The sequence below is a fragment of the Prionailurus viverrinus genome, chromosome A3, assembly GCF_022837055.1.
Source record: "Prionailurus viverrinus isolate Anna chromosome A3, UM_Priviv_1.0, whole genome shotgun sequence".
In the NCBI taxonomy this organism is placed as follows: Eukaryota; Metazoa; Chordata; class Mammalia; order Carnivora; family Felidae; genus Prionailurus; species Prionailurus viverrinus.
In genome coordinates, this window is record NC_062563.1 from 105,466,519 (window position 1) to 105,482,297 (window position 15,779).

The 15,779-nt window shown below is 53.7% G+C and overlaps 1 protein-coding gene across 3 annotated transcripts in view; it reads left to right on the top strand.

Moving 5' to 3' along the window:
- The window catches only part of KCNIP3 (potassium voltage-gated channel interacting protein 3), an 84,910-nt gene extending 69,853 nt beyond the window's left edge, over positions 1-15,057 (top strand). For 2 of the 3 annotated variants that reach the window (XM_047854428.1, XM_047854429.1), the window contains 7 exons: positions 3,395-3,519; positions 4,008-4,077; positions 4,294-4,364; positions 10,595-10,702; positions 11,406-11,510; positions 12,171-12,233; positions 12,895-15,057. In XM_047854428.1, coding sequence (XP_047710384.1) covers positions 3,395-3,519; positions 4,008-4,077; positions 4,294-4,364; positions 10,595-10,702; positions 11,406-11,510; positions 12,171-12,233; positions 12,895-12,942 — 590 coding nt within the window. In that variant the 3' untranslated portion in view covers positions 12,943-15,057. Of the gene's footprint in view, positions 1-3,394; positions 3,520-4,007; positions 4,078-4,293; positions 4,365-9,029; positions 9,132-10,594; positions 11,352-11,405; positions 11,511-12,170; positions 12,234-12,894 lie in introns of those variants that run through there. The other variant, XM_047854427.1, reaches the window with a different exon arrangement.
- Positions 15,058-15,779: the final 722 nt, after the last annotated feature.

Below are 15,779 nucleotides of genomic sequence, written 5' to 3' on the forward strand. Positions count from 1 at the left end.
AAGAGGCGTGGAGTAGTATTTCCTTGTGGTTTTAATTTGTATTTCCACAATCGCCAGTGGTGTTCAACACCTTTTTATGGGATTATTTGCCATCGGTACGTCCTCTATGGTGAAGTGTTTGACCAAGTCTTTGCCCACTTACCAACTTGAGTTGTTTTCTTACTGTTGAGTTTCGAGAGTTCTTCACATAATCTGGATATCCTTCATCAGATATATGCTTCGTAAATATTTCCTCGCAGTCTGGAGTTTACCTTTTTATTTCACAGTATCTCTTGTTGAGCAAAAGTTTTAGTTGTTATTAAAAAGTACAGTTTATCAACTTTTCTTTTATGGATCATGCTATTGGTGTCATGTCTAAGAGCTCTTTGCCTAAATCCAGCCCATAAAGATTCCTAGTCTATGACTCACTTATTGGGTTTCTTAATAACTTTATTGGTTTTTCCTCCATGTTTATCTGGTTTTTTTTCAATGATTTTTACTCTTATTTTTATTACATCCTTTCTTCTAATAACCTTGAGCTTCATTTGCTCTTCTTTTCCTGGATTCTGAAAAAGTTAGATCTAGAAGTTTCTATCATTGACTTTAGACCTATCTTCCTTTCTAATAAAGTAACATAAAACTATAACTTTCCCTCTAAACACGGACTTACCTGCATCCAGAAATTTTTGGTTTGCTGTATTTTCGTTATCATTCAGTGCAAAATATTTCAAAACTCACCTTGTGATTTTCCTTCTCTGACGTTTGAGTTCATTAGAAGTGTGTTGTTTAATTTCCAAGCGTTTGGGATTTTTTTTTTATTGTTCTTGTTTTTTGGGGGGATCTCGATTTAATACCACTGTGGTCAGAATTTTGCTTTTTATTCCAGCATCTGGTCTGTCTTAGTAACCACAGAGTGTGCTCCTGAAAAGAATATGTATTCTACAGTTGTTGGGCAGAAGGTTCTATAAATATTAATTTTTTTTTTCAACGTTTATTTATTTTTGGGACAGAGAGAGACAGAGCATGAACGGGGGAGGGGCAGAGAGAGAGGGAGACACAGAATCAGAAACAGGCTCCAGGCTCTGAGCCATCAGCCCAGAGCCCGACGCGGGGCTCGAACTCACAGACCGCGAGATCGTGACCTGGCTGAAGTCGGACGCTTAACCGACTGCGCCACCCAGGCGCCCCTAAATATTAATTTGATCAAATTGGTTGAGAATGTCTTTCACATCTTTTGTATGTTTACTTATGGTACCATTTACTGGAAAAGGGTGTTAAATACTTCAATTGAAATTGTGGTTTATCTGTATCGCCTTTTAGTTTTGAATGTTTTGTTTCAGGTATTTTAAAGTTGTTGCTAGGTATATGTATATATTTCATATTGCACTATCTTCTTGATGAATTAATCCTTATATCATTATAAAACGTTCCTCTTTGTCTCTAGTAGTACCCTTTGCCTTGAAGTCTACTTTGTCTGTCGTTAATAGAGCCACACCAGGTTTCGTATTCCTTTCCAGTCTTTTACTTTACATCTGTGGCTTTGATTTAAGGTATCCTTTTTGTAAGTAGCATATAGTCAGGTCTTGCTTTTTCATCCATTCTGAAATGCCTACCTCTTAGTTGAAGTAAGCAACCAATTTTTAACATCTATTTATGCTGCTGTGTGTCCCTTTAACGCACTGCATGGTTCGCCTTGCTGTGTGTGCATCCCCCATTTTGTGCCCACCCGTCCTGCCTGTGATGCCTCCAGTTCCCCGATCAAAGATACTATTGCCTTGAACGTCAATGTATAGTCCCCTTAGCTGGCTGAGATTCTGTTTGGGATGTTTATTCAGAGTAGAATCACTGGCTTCCAAAATTTACCGATACTAAACTTGACAAAGGATTGCCAAATTCAATAGTATGTCCACATGGTGAAGGGAATGATCCAGAAGGGAGAGGAAAAAAAGATGATAGGTAAAGAGGAAACAGTGGGGAAACTTGCGGCAGTCACATGCTTGAGACAGTGAGAGGGTCTGGGACCTACTGTGCACGCAGAAAGGTTTGCCTTGGCCAGGAACCAGGACAGTGATTCCCAGAGGAGGAGGGAAAGAGGATGTTTAGGCCAATACCGGTAGACCGGTAGATGTGGGGAGAAATTTTCTTCTGTGGCTTCTGTTTTCTCAGGGATGTAGGAAGCATCCTGAGAGTAAGGATGGGGCAGGAGGCACTGGGAATTTAAACAGACGGAAGGTATGAAATGGTTATCCTGGAGATCAGGCATGTGCATGGACCAAGGCAACAGCCTGATTGCTGGGCACCTTTGCAGGGCACGGTGGCCCTCAGTGGGAGCCAGCAGTACTCATGGGAGAGGCCCAGAATGGGGCAGCCCAGCACAGGGCTCAGGGTGCTGCCGTTAGCAGTATTCCATGTCTGGCACTGCACTAGGCTCTGCGGGCACAGGGTGGGCAGTTCAGGGAGGCTCGCAGCAGTGGGAGCAAGCAAGCAGCTTATGAGATCGTCATGGGCTTACCATTTTGCTTTGCAGGATGCCAGGGGAGGCCAGGGATGCTGACAGTGCAGTGGGTGGGGATCTTGCTTTTCGTTTCGGTGAAAAGTTCTATAATTATGTGAGCATGCTGCTCAGCAAGGTGTAGGTGCTCAGTGCTGTTTTGTCTGTAGCTTTATTTTGTGTTGTAAGAGTGATGCATGCCATATCAAAGGATGTTAGAAAAATGTAAAAAAAAAATCATCAATAAAAAAGTAAAGATCACCTGAAATTTGCCTCCGCACCCCCCCCCCCCAAAGGTAACCATGGTTAATTAACATTTTGATATGTTATTATTAAAGGCTAGGTCTGGTCCCTGCCCTATGGGCGGCCCTTGAGATCTGACCTCCTACCCAGGTGCGAATGACAGCTTCATACCAAATACAGCCAATGAGCAGCATGTTAGGCTAGATGGGCCAAGGGGGTGACCTCCCCATTCCTGGGGGGAAATCAGGGAGGGCAGCATGGAGGAGGTGGTCCAGGAATTGGGTCTTGAGGCCTGAAGGTCCTTTGAGCTTGTCTTGCTGTCTTTTTTTCCTCCCATCTCCCTTTGTTCAGTGTCTCTCTAGGATCAGACCAGTTCCTGCCCCCCCCCCCCATCCCACATGTGGCTGAGAGGGTGGACATGCTCGAGGTGAGGCAAGTGGGGAGAGCTAACTCTATGTGAGGAGCAAAGCAGCAGAGCAGCCATGAGACACAACTCCTGAGAATGTCATTCCCCCATAGCCCCACCTTTTGTGCAGTGCACAGCCCGAGGAGCCATACCTGGTAGTCACGTAAGGAGAGTTCCTCCACCCCTACTTTAGCCCATGGCCTGGTGCCCACAATAGAGCAAGAGAAGGAGCAAGGGCATTTGTTCCACCCTCCGGGGTCTGTGTCTCCTTCCAGACAGCAGCGACAGTGAGCTGGAGCTATCTACAGTGCGCCACCAGCCAGAGGGACTGGACCAGCTGCAGGCACAGACCAAGTTCACCAAGAAGGAGCTACAGTCCCTCTACAGGGGCTTCAAGAACGTGAGTGCTCCCCATCCCCTTGGGAGAGGCCCGGACCCACCTAGCCCTCCTGGCCCAAGCTCCAGGCAGGAGAGACCCTGGCCCAGGGGCACCTTCTAAAAACTTCTCCAGGGCACAGCAAATATCCCAGGGGCCTTGGTGGGTCTCTTGTTTTGTGGGAGAGCTGTCTGGGGGTGGGTCAAGTCCCAGAATCAGTATTCTGAAGGCACCATCTTCTATGCTGTGTGTCTCTGATGCTGGCAGAGGGGAGGAGCATAGGGAGGGACCAACTTGGCATGAAGGGACAACCCGCCACCCTCCCACTCACCCCCGCCTGCATCACCCTGCCCCACTGCCAGGCTTTTCCCAGATCGGGCCTCAGTAGAGCCCAGCAGTATCTCAAGCAGCAGGTATCCCCAGAAGGAGGGGCAAGGCCAGACCCTGTGGAGTTTGGGGGGGGGGGCACTAGGGATGGCTGAGGTCACTGAGGAGGTGGCTTCCTGCTGCAGGAGTGTCCCACGGGCCTGGTGGATGAAGACACCTTCAAACTCATTTACTCACAGTTCTTCCCTCAGGGAGGTGAGTCTGAGGCCAGTGCCCCCTGGCTCTTCCCAACCCTCCCCGCCCGCCCCCCATGGCACCTCTACAAACAGTGGGTGTCACCTTTAAAGGGGAAGGGATCCTTGCCTCCACCCTTTGCCTGCAGCCTGGAGCTGCCTCTGTCCTCTTGGAAAGGTGGGGCACTCCAGCCCAGGAATGGCAACACACCCCAGCCCTTGCCCTTGCTCTCCCCAGATGCCACCACTTATGCACACTTCCTCTTCAACGCCTTCGACGCCGATGGGAATGGGGCCATCCGCTTTGAGGTAGGTCCCCCGTTGCCCCCTCCCACACCCCCTGCCCCTCTAGCCCACAGTGGGGGCGGGGGATCTCCCTGCCCGGGTGCCACCCTCTCGGGCCTTTCAGTGGCCCAAACATGATCCTGGGTGTAAACGATCCAGTGTGTCAGCCAGAGAATGGGTGGACTGTGCCTGGTTGGCCCTGGGCCTCGCTGAAGTTAGGGATAGTCTGGCCACTCTATTCTCCTTCAGCCTTTGTTTCCATTCCAGGGCTGCCAAGCCCAGGGAGCTTCTAAGGCACACGCGAATTTGCATTTGAAAAGGGGGCAAGGATTAACTCTGGGGTCCGTGCTAATAGTGGGGGTTGCAGGCGCCCAGCCCCAGAATCTATCCCTTGCCACAAAACAGGAGGAGCACCCAGCCTGAGCTAGCTTGGTGAGTGACACCTGCCCCCCCGGGAGGGCCCTGCCGGGCTCTGTCGGGCGGGCAGAGACGTGGGCGGCACCTAGGCCGGCCACACGGGACCATTTGAGAGAGGCCCCGTCTGTGGAGCCCAGGCCCCAAAAATAGCTGCAGACGAAAAGCTGAAACCTCTTTGGAGAGGAGAACCTTGCTGAGAGCTGGGCCTGATCGATAACCACCCTGCTCGGCTTCCAGGGCCAAGGGCAGCTGACAGGAAAGCAGAGGAACGAGCGGGCCGGGCTCAGAAAGCCCCTGGACGAGCCGGGGTGTAATAATAACCTGTCGGTAATGCTGCTCAGTTTATTTTTATGCCGCCAGCCAGCCGGCACGTTGACACAGGGGCAGACCGGGTGGGGTGGCCCAAGGCCACAGCCTTGCCCTGTGACCACAGGGGCCCCACCCTCTCCTGGCCACACTCTTGGGGCTAGTGCCTGTGTAAACCTACAGTGTCGTCATCTTTTTTATTTTAAAGGAATACCTGCACACAGTAAAAACCCCAGCATTACCAGGGCACGCAGGAGAAATTGATTGTCCTACCCTGTGACCAGTCTCTCGTGTATCCTTGAAGGGGCACCGAAGAGTTCTGGGAATAAAGTGTGAGAAGCACTCGTGTAATGGACCCAGCCAGGGCTCTGTGAGACGGTTTTTCTCATTCGGAAATCAGATGATCAAACAGCTCACCAGGGGCCCAGTGCGTGGTGGGGGGCAGGAAGGTCTCTGTCACCCTCCTGTGGCCTTTGCTCTTGCCCCCCTGAGGGAGGGGTCTGGTGGTCCCTTTAAGGTGGTAGGCAGGTGGGGTGTGCTGTCAGTGGCGGGGTTAGGGACACTGGTGCCGAAGCCCCTCTGCTAGGCACCTTCTCAAAAGGTCCTACATCTGTGGCATCCTCCCAGGCCTTCCGCCTGCTTCTCTGCCATGAAACCCTTTCCTCCGGTTTCATATGGGTGTGTTTGTTTATCTTAAGGACCTTCTTGACTGCAGTGTTCTGCTCTAGGAAAGCTTTTTCAGAAAGAGAGGAGGGCATTTATGTCCCCAGGGACCTTTCAATCAGCAGGCCCTAATCCTGGGTGCACCACGGGTTGGGATCCCCATGGCTGGAAGGACCTCAAGAGGTGGGGGTGACTCTTGACCCCCCTCACTGCCTCAGACTGAATCTTTCAATGTGCCCTTAAAACAGAAAGTCAGGGGGCGCCTGGGTGGCTCTGTCGGTTAAGGGTCCAACTCTTGGTTTCGGCTCAGGTCACGATCTCACAGTTTTGTGAGTTCAAGCCCCGCATCGGGCTCCATGCTGACAGTGCAGAGCCTGCTTGGAATTCTGTCTCTCTCTGTCTCTCTGTCTCTGTCTCTCTCTCTCTCTGCCCCTCCCCCACTTGCGCTGTCTCTCTCTCTCTCTCAAAATAAATGAATAAACTTAAAAAAAAAAAAATTAAGAGGGGCGCCTGGGTGGCTCAGTCGGTTAAGCGTCCAGCTTCGGCTCAGGTCGTGATCTCGCGGTTTGTGAGTTCGAGCCCCGCGTCGGGCTCTGTGCTGACAGCTCAGCGCCTGCAGCCTGCTTCGGATTCTGTGTCTCCCTCTCTCTCTGCCCCTCCCCCGCTCATGCTCTGTCTCTCTGTCTCTCAAAAATAAATAAACATTAAAAAAAAATTTTTTTTTTTAATTAAGAAAACAGAAAGTCAGGTCAGCTTATTGATAGTTACAATGATCCCAATCTTTTTTTTTCTATTTTTGAGAGACAAGACACATATTAATTAAAGGTGAACAAAACCGCACACAAGCAAACCTCATCTTCACCAAGCGGGAGCAGTGGTCCCGCGGCCCACCTCAGGGTCTGCCCGCTGCTCTGTTCCTCTTGGGTCCTCTGGGATTCGCCCAGAGGAGGGAGCCTGGCGTTGGCCTCCCCAGCCCAGGCACGGGCCACGTGTGTACATTGCGATGCATCACAACCCTCTGTGCCTTCCAGGGCCTTTTGTATTCGACTCACTCATTGTACCAGCACGCTGCTGCTCCTTTGGAGAGTTAGGCCCAGTTGTGTGTCTGGAGGAAGGTGCGGCTGCCTCTCCCTTACCTCCCCCTGCAGTAACCCACTCCCTGTGCTGTTCACTGGCCAGGCCACATGCGACTGCAGAGTTATAGTTACTAGCTTATGCCTGCAAACCTCTGCTTCCCCGCTCTGGCTGAGCCCCTCCTGTGTGCTCCACTGGATGCCGCTCATGTGCACCCAGGGGTGCCTTAGCCTGGAAACCGAGGCCTCTCTGTGTCACTGTGCCACTGCAGAGACCCTCAGCCTCCCTGCGCTCTGCCTCAGGGACAGCCGCAGAGCAGGGGCTGTGGACGCGATGGACATCGTATGCCTCGGAGTTAAGATCAAGGAGTTACAGCTAGTGACAGTTCCACATGAGATTGTGCTGTGTGGGGCTGGAAATTAATAAACGTTTGTTTATTTATTTAGTGTGTGTGTGTGTGTGAGAGAGAGAGAGAGAGAGAGAGAGAGAGCGCGCAAACGGGAGAGGGACAGAGAGAGAAGGGGAGAGAGAATTCCAAGCAGACTCCGTGCTTTCAGCCCCGGGGGGCTCCATCCCACGAACCGTGAGATCGTGACCCGAGCTGAGATCAAGAGGTGGGATGCTTAACCGACCGAGCCACCGAGGCACCCTGGGGCTGGACGTTTGGAACTGCCAAGTACTCCAACGTGTGCTGGCGGGACAGGAGGGCGTCTGTGTGCTTAGGGAGGATGGATGGTCTCCCAGAGGACATTCCCACACGTCTCCCTCCTGGTACCGTCACCACTGTTCTCATACCCACACTCTTAGGGACATGGAACGGAGGCGTTCCTCGGTTGTGGCTGACCGTGAGGGCTTGTACACGGCAGACCTGGGTGTGTGCAGACAAGACGGGGGGATGGTGTTGCCAGCACCCTCCGGCAGCCCGCACTAGAACGGGCCATTCCCTGCTGCCTCCGGTCGGACTGCACGCCCTTGCCTCCCACCGGGAAAGCCTGTTAGACCCCAGTGACGTGATTTCAGGGACGCTTGGACTCCTCACTAAATCATGCCCGAGCTTCAGTGATTATTCCCCACACTTGGGCACGTAAGAACTATCACCTTTCTCCTTTAACGTTTTCAATTTCTTCACTTATACACACCAGGCTTTAAGAGTCCAGTAGAGGGGCGCCTGGGTGGCGCAGTCGGTTGGGCGTCCGACTTCAGCCAGGTCACGATCTCGCGGTCCGTGAGTTCGAGCCCCGCGTCGGGCTCTGGGCTGATGGCTCAGACCCTGGAGCCTGTTTCCGATTCTGTGTCTCCCTCTCTCTCTGCCCCTCCCCCGTTCATGCTCTGTCTCTGTCCCAAAAATAAATAAACGTTGAAAAAAAAAAAAAGTTTAAAAAAAAAAAAAGAGTCCAGTAGATTTACAGGATGTGCTCTGGAAAACCAGCTGTTAACCACCCACCCCACGCCTGCAGAGACAACCCCCTTCTGCTGCTTTAGGGGATTTGCACCATTCGTCTCCATGTGTCTGCATAGTACGCTTGTTGCTGCTTCCTGGCTGCCCGGTTAAAATTTTGTTATTATTATTGGTTTTTGAGAGAGAGAGCACAAGTGGGGCAGGGGCAGAGAGAAGGATGCACAGAATCCTTCTGCAAGGACTGGAACCAGGCTCCAAGCTCCGGGCTGTCAGCACAGAGCCCGGCATAGGGCTCCAACCCACAAACTGTGAGATCATGACCTGAGCCAAAGTCGGAAGCTTAACCGACTGAGCCACCCAGGTGCCCCACTGGCTGCCCAGTTTTAGACCACCCTCTGTCTGCTGTGGGGATGAGAGCTGGGTCTCCCATACGCATACACCTTTCCCATCCCCTGACTTTCCAGAATGCTAGGATTCAGGTGGGACAAGGACCGTGGTTTTACTCTGATGACGTGAATTTGATGCCCCGCTCAGCCTTCTGGTGAGCGGATTATGTTTTTCTTTTCCGCACATTCTTATTTTGCCTCCAGTTAACAGTGGTCCTGGGTTTTCAGTTGCCCGGGGTCTGTGACCTCGTCATGAATTCACCTCCAGGCCTTTCTCCAGTCTCAGAACGAACGAACGAACGAACGAACGAACGAACGGGCATCTCCCTGAGGACGCTCCTCAGCCTCCGACTGGCTCCACCTCCTCCCCTTTCCCCCCCGGGTGGGTCTCCTGGTTCTGGAATTCTTCATCTCCCTCGTCCTTGCTTTATTCTGTCTTTTCAGGGGCACAGCTTCCAGCAGCTTCCTATGAAAGAGTATGTGGGAGATAACTTTGGAGCCTGTGGATGTCTGGAAACATCTTCGTTCTATTCTCCCTCTTGCTCGGTACATTGTGTGGGAGCAAAGCTACGGTGGGAAGCTGTCCTCCTTCCCAGCGGTGGTGGCCTCACTTCTTGCAAAACCTGCCCAATCCTGACCCTGTGTACAGGACCTGCTTTTGTGTTGTCCGTTTGGTTCTGTTTTTCTCTCTGGAAGCTTGTAGGATCCTCTTTTTTGCTCCTGGTTTACTGAAATGCCATCATGACCTGTGCCCACAGGCAACACTGTGGGCTGTTTCCATGCACACGTGTTTCCACGTGCTTGGCCTCGGCAGGACCTGGACGCTCCCGGTCTTCCATCCTGGGGGGTCCTTCGTCTTCTCTAACCTGCTTTCCTCCATTTCTCGGTTCTCCTGGGAGCCCCTGGTGCTTGGGCATTGTGTCCTCTATAGGAGACCTCTCATTGTCCTCTTTTCTGTTTTCCAGCTCTTTTGCCTTTTCACACGAGTTTATGGAAGATTCCACTTGCTCTCCCAAACCCTCTTCTGAGTCTGTCATTTTGCTTTTGTATTTTTAATTCCCAGGAGCTCTTTCTCGTTGTCAATTATTCCCTTTCTGTAGCGTCCTATTCTTATTTTAGGGATGCCGGATTTCCAACCTTCACTTCTGGTCATTTTTGTTACGTCTTTTTTCCTCCTGGAATAATGTTTCTTTCTTCCAGATTGCTTTCCTCTGTTTCCCTTAGTCTCTCTTTTTCGTGGTACAGGCCTCTTCAGATCCAGAAGATCTTATGTTTGAGTGGTAACCAAAACCCTTGGTGCACGGCCTGCCCTGCCCCTGCTCCCCCCGCCCGCAATCTGCCGTTCTCCACTTCCTGTTCCGGGACAGCCCTTCTCTGCTGCCTTCTTTCAGAATAACCTGGGAGGACCCTGTGGGGCAGAGAAGGCTCAACCTGCAAGCCTTCCGGGAAATGGAAGGGAGGGTTTGCTTTTCCACCAACCGCTAAGAGCAGTTGGAGTTTTCACACAGAAGCCACTGGAACATTTATGTCTTATAACATTGTAATAAATCCTCTGTCACACCTCAGAGGTGATTGCAACACACAGGTATGTCATGACCCCAAAGCTGAGCACTATTGGTTTAGCTTTTAAGCCATGAGTTTTCAAGCACCTTGACATGCAGATCCTTGGTAAACTAAAAGTAGAACATTCTCCTTTATTAAAAGAGCACCCAAGGTCTTCTCTTTCAGTAGCCGTGCATTAAATGGGTCTAAGACACCATGTATTTGAATATCTTGATTTGAGAAGATAAGCACCAGCCACCATGCCATTCCTACCACATGCACACACACACACACACACACACACACACACACACACATACATGCACACACTCACAAGGTGTTGACCTAATGGACATCATCAGCCTGCTCTGTAATGAAGGCTCCTCACCTATAGAGGTGTGAAGGCACACAGCAAACCGGAAGTAAAATCTGGGCATCAGACTCCTCACCCTCCCCTCCCTCCACAGGACTTTGTGGTCGGCCTCTCCATCCTGCTGCGAGGAACAGTTCATGAGAAGCTCAAGTGGGCCTTTAACCTCTACGACATTAATAAGGATGGCTACATCACCAAAGAGGTACAGGGCGGTCGAGGGTGGTGGCCGTCTGCCCCTCTTCCTCTCTACTGCTCCACACTCCGAGCCTCTTTCCTCCACTCTCCTGCCACCCTGACTGTCCTGTCTCCCTTTCCTGTCCAGAGACACGACTCTCAGCTCAATCCTGGAGGGGACAGCAGCCAGGGGGCTCTCCTCCTCTCCCAGGCTCTTGGTCCTGGACATCGGGGTGCAGGGGATTGTGGAGCTGGTGTGCCCCTCACCGGTTCAACCAGTATTCTCAGATCATTCTCTCTCACAGGGAGGTCCTGAGGGAGACACAACTGGAGAAGCTAGGGACAGGGGGAGGAGGAGTGGGCCTCAGCTCCCCCCAGTCAAGGGGGCAGTGTGGACCCTTAAGGCAGGTGGGGGACCTCACCACACAGGTCTACAGTCAGGTTTTGTTTTGCCCAAACATTTTTTTTTGTATATGAAATCGTCGCTACAATTTCAAATTTTGGAGACGGCACACCAAAATCTATCTCCAACTTCTGGAGAATCAGAGGCCTGCACTGAATAGACTAGATGGGGGTGAGCTCATCTGTCTCCAGCTTGAACACCCCGCCTGCTCACTCACTGCTGCCCTGGCAGTGCCTTCGCCCTTTGGGGCAGCCCCTCTCCTGGGGCCCTGGTACCCCCCTACATCCTCGCAGCCAGGCTCATGCCTGGCCCTCTGGCCCTGCTCCAGGAGATGCTGGCCATCATGAAGTCCATCTATGACATGATGGGCCGCCACACCTATCCGATCCTGAGGGAGGACGCGCCTCTGGAGCACGTGGAGAGGTTCTTCCAGGTGAGTGCTCCAGCCCTGGACCTGGAGGGGCAGGGCAGCCAGGGGAGGGAGGGGGCTCCTCCTCTTAGGACAACCCTGAGCAAGCCACTCCCCTCTCTGAGCCCCACTCCCCCCACAAGGAGGTTAAACCGGCACCCCCCACCTGGCTGGTTATCAGGATCCCCCACTCCCTGAGCCCCTGAACCTCATCACAGGGCAAGCCAGGGATTGTAGATTCCAGGGCAACTGACATACCAGGCCAGTGTTCCGGTGCCTTCCAAGAGCTCTCCCAGCTCCTCCAGAAAAACTCCATAAGAGGAGTGGGGTTGTGGTGCCTTTGTTCTGTGTCCATGGGGACTAAAGGGGCTGAAGTTTCCACCTCCCGTTGGCCGGTGGCCCCTCCTGTGCCTCAGTTGCTCCATCTGCCCTGGCTGCCTGTCAGGGAGGTGAGGGGGTCAGAGGAGCACGGGGATGCGTTCTGGGAAGTGTAAGCCCAAGAAAGCTTCTAGGAAGTGGCTGGGTGTGGGGAACAGACTGGGGAGGTGCCAGAGAGGTCAGCTGTGCCACGGAAGTAGCTAGGGAGGGCACTTTACGTGGCCTGGATCCAGGGTAGGAGATAGATGGGACAGGCCGGGATGGAGGCGACCCACAGACTCACCAAGGGCGTGGCTTGAATTACAGAAAATGGACCGGAATAAGGATGGGGTGGTGACCATTGATGAGTTCCTGGAGACCTGTCAGAAGGTAGGTGGCATCCGGAGCTAAGGACACCCAGGGTCCTGCCCCTGCCAGTCCCCGAGCTCCTCCCGACCTCCAAACTCCACGTTCACACTTTTGTCTGGGCCCCATCCCTTTGCCACCTGCTCCATGCCAGCCTACAACCCACAGCCCGTGGCCTCAGCATCCCTTGGACGGCCTTATAGTGCCTCACACCAGAGGGGACAGACGTGGGGCAACAGGAGGATGATTGGGCCGTTGGCCCTCCGGACAGGGTCACGCAGTGAGAGAGGTGCCTGGAGCCTCCCCCAGCGTTGCAGGTGACCCTCGTCTGCAGAGCAGCCTTGTGCGCGAGTGGGAGCGTGGCATGTGCCTCCACCGGCCTCAGCCATCTGCGTCGCTCCCAGAGTGGCCTCTCAGGTGCCCCTGGCCTCCATCTGAGTAGAGCCAGGGGACTTTGTCCGTCAGTGAGACAGCAGCCCCCAGATGGGCTTGCAGTCAGGCCATGGGGCTGAAGACAGGCTGTGACTCACCAGCCGCCCCTTCACCCAGTGAGACAGACAGAGTGGTCGCCGCAGGGTTCCGAGTCCCCGGCGAGAACCTGCTCAAGGTAGGACCAGTTTGGGCACTGTCCCGGCCTGCCCACCTAGGGTCTGACCAGGTCTCTCATCCTTCTCTCTCCACACAGGATGAGAACATCATGAGCTCCATGCAGCTATTTGAGAACGTCATCTAGGACATGTCGGTGGGGAGGGGTACTTGAGTGGCCATTGCCACCTCTGTCCCCAAAGAAACCTCAATCCTGCCAGGAGCAGCCTCCATGAGAAACTTTTTTCTAATATATTTGAAAAAGTGAACAGTTTGCTCTGGACACACGCATACACACACACACACACACACACACACACACAGCCCATTCCTCTGGGCTGGTCGGGGGTGGGCAGAGGTCAGGGCGAGGCTGAGTCTGGCTGGGAGCTGGATCCAGGTGATGAGAACCACATACCCCGGCCAGTCCCTGTCCCAGGCCAGCGGGGTGGGGCTGCCTCTGGACTGGGCACTGAAAGAGCAGTGTCTGCAGGCTGCTGGCCATGGGGTGCTGCCAGGGAAGTGCTCAAGATCCCCTACAGAGGAGGCTCCAGTCTCCAAAGGCCCTTCTGGTGTGAGCCCCCTCACCCCTCCCTCCTGCCACCCTTCTTTCCCACCATACATGGGCCAGGCTCCGGGGGCTACTCTGGCCTTCCTGTCCCCCGGCCACTCCCTGCCCACTGACTACACTCCCAGAATGCCTGTCCCCACAGGACGCTTGAAGGGGCAGCAGGATCAAGGGAGGGGGGATTGGGAAAGAGGTGGTGATGGAGACAGCCTGCTGTTTCCTCGAAACGCTGCCCTGGGGTCCCAGATGCCTGCCACTCCACTGAGCTGGGCAAGCTCCAGTGATAAGGGGCCCATGGACTCTCTTCTGTCCGTCCTGGGAAGGGAGATATTCAAGCTCGGGGGTTGGGCTTCTCGGTGGAGAATCGGAGGGGAACTGTCTGCCGAGTCCACTGAAATGGAAGAAGCTTTCCCTTGCCCCAGTGCTAGCTCAGTCGGAATGAAGTGGGTAGGGCTGCCCATTCGCCTCAAGCACTAGAGTGTTCAACCCCAAGGTCTTAATAGGTCCTGAGAAGAGGTCACAAAGATCAGGGACTGGGAGCCAAGGAGCCCAGGTGGCAGAACAGGCCTGAGAAGGGGCTTCTCCCTCCTTTCCCGTCAGCCTCTGTCTCCCTTGGCCCCCAGCTTGGATGAGCATCCCCACTACCACTTCCTGGTTAGGGTCCTGAAGCAGTGTGGCCACGCCTCCATACACAGGCTCACGCAGCCCCCTACAAAAAGCACAAGCACCCAGAGTGGCTCAGGCTGCAGCCCACAAGGGGAGCCAGGGACACTCTGCTTTTCCAAGATCAGGCCCTGCTAGTGAGCTGAGGCCTGGGCTGCAGTGGCCCCAGTACAGGCAGCCCTGGGGAAGAAGCATGGGGGTCAGTTCTGTGCCTCAGAGCAGTGGGGGCTCAAAGCCCATCCCCAGCCCAGCCCACCAACATTCAAAAGCACAAACCCCAGGGACTCTCCTTGACTGGGTTCTGCTCTGGGGATGGAGGCTGATGTCAGCCTGAAGACAGAGCCAGGAATGATGGCTGAGGGGCCTGAGGCTGAATCGTAGGCCAACAGAAACCTCCAGGAGAGAGAGATTAGCTGCTCCCACCCGTCCAGGGCTCCCCAAGAAGGCACCCAGTTCCAGGTAGCATGGGCCTTTCCGAGGAACATTCCCATACAATACATTCCACCGGCTGCCATCCCGTCTCTGCTCAGGCCTGGCCCTAGGGTGAGCAGGGCCCTCAAAGGAAAGGTGGGATGGTGGAGGCTGTGGAGACTGGCCTGATTTGGCCGCGGGCACCCCTTGGCACCCACACACAGGTGGTCCTCTCCCTCGGAGTTGCACTGACACCCCGTCTCCAGTTTGACTCGGGGGTCTTTCTTCCCTCCTCCAGGAGGGCATCAGCTTTCCCTGGCTCAGGGATCTTCTCCCTCTCCATCCACCGCCAGCCCAGCCCTCCCAGCCGGTGTAGCTGTGCTTCTAAGGGGCTAAGGCCGTAGGAAAGGGTCACCACCATGCCCCTGCCCCTCTTGGCCTTGGGCCAGACTGGCTGCACATCTAACCAGGAGGGGTCTGTCTCCCACGCTGGGATGCGGACTGGCCGCATGTCTGCATGGCAGAAGTGTCTCCCTTGGGCGCAGCCTGGGAGGGTGGTTCCTGTTCTCAGCGCCCACAAATATTCAGTCCTGTATATTTTAATAAAATAAACTTGACAAAGAAGAGGGACTCTTGTTGGCTTTATCCCAACCCTGAAGTTCAGTACAGCCCTTCCCATCCCTGCTGCTATTAGCCATGGCTCCTGCCCAGTGCTGTGCTGGTAAATGTCTTTTGCATTCCCCGAATTGTAGCATTTGCCAATTTCCACGCTCGCTGGATTTCAGGCTCTCACTTTGGTATCACTGAAGGCGGAGTCGGGAAGAAAGAGAGGCCCACGGTTGGGAAGCCTTTACAAGAAGCTCCAGTCCTGCAACCTATGCAGAGCCAGTGGGGCAGGGTGACTTCTTGAGGTGCTACTTGTATTTCATTCCCAGACCATTTTTCTTTTCCAGTTCCAGGAAGTCATTTCTGCCGTGTCCCCTTGGCTGCAGGGTGCAAGTCACAGGGCAGAAGTAGAATCTATCTGAAGGCATCTTCCTTTCCTGGTTTTATTTTCAAAAGTGTAAACTCTGGATTATGCCAGGGGAGGGGCAAGAAGTGAGAACCTGACAGGGAAGAGATGAAGGGGTTTCCCCCACTCAAGGGTGGGGAGGAAGGAGGTTCTGGGGTCGTCTGCTTCAACGACCAGACCCCAGGCCACGTGACATCACCTCCACAGTGAACACAGACCCACGCCTCCATGAGTCACCAGGTTTGGCCGGTGGGCATCTCAACAATAGTTGGGAGGAGAGACGACAGGAACCCACTTTTACCATCACACACACCAAAGGCTCCACTCCGCCTGA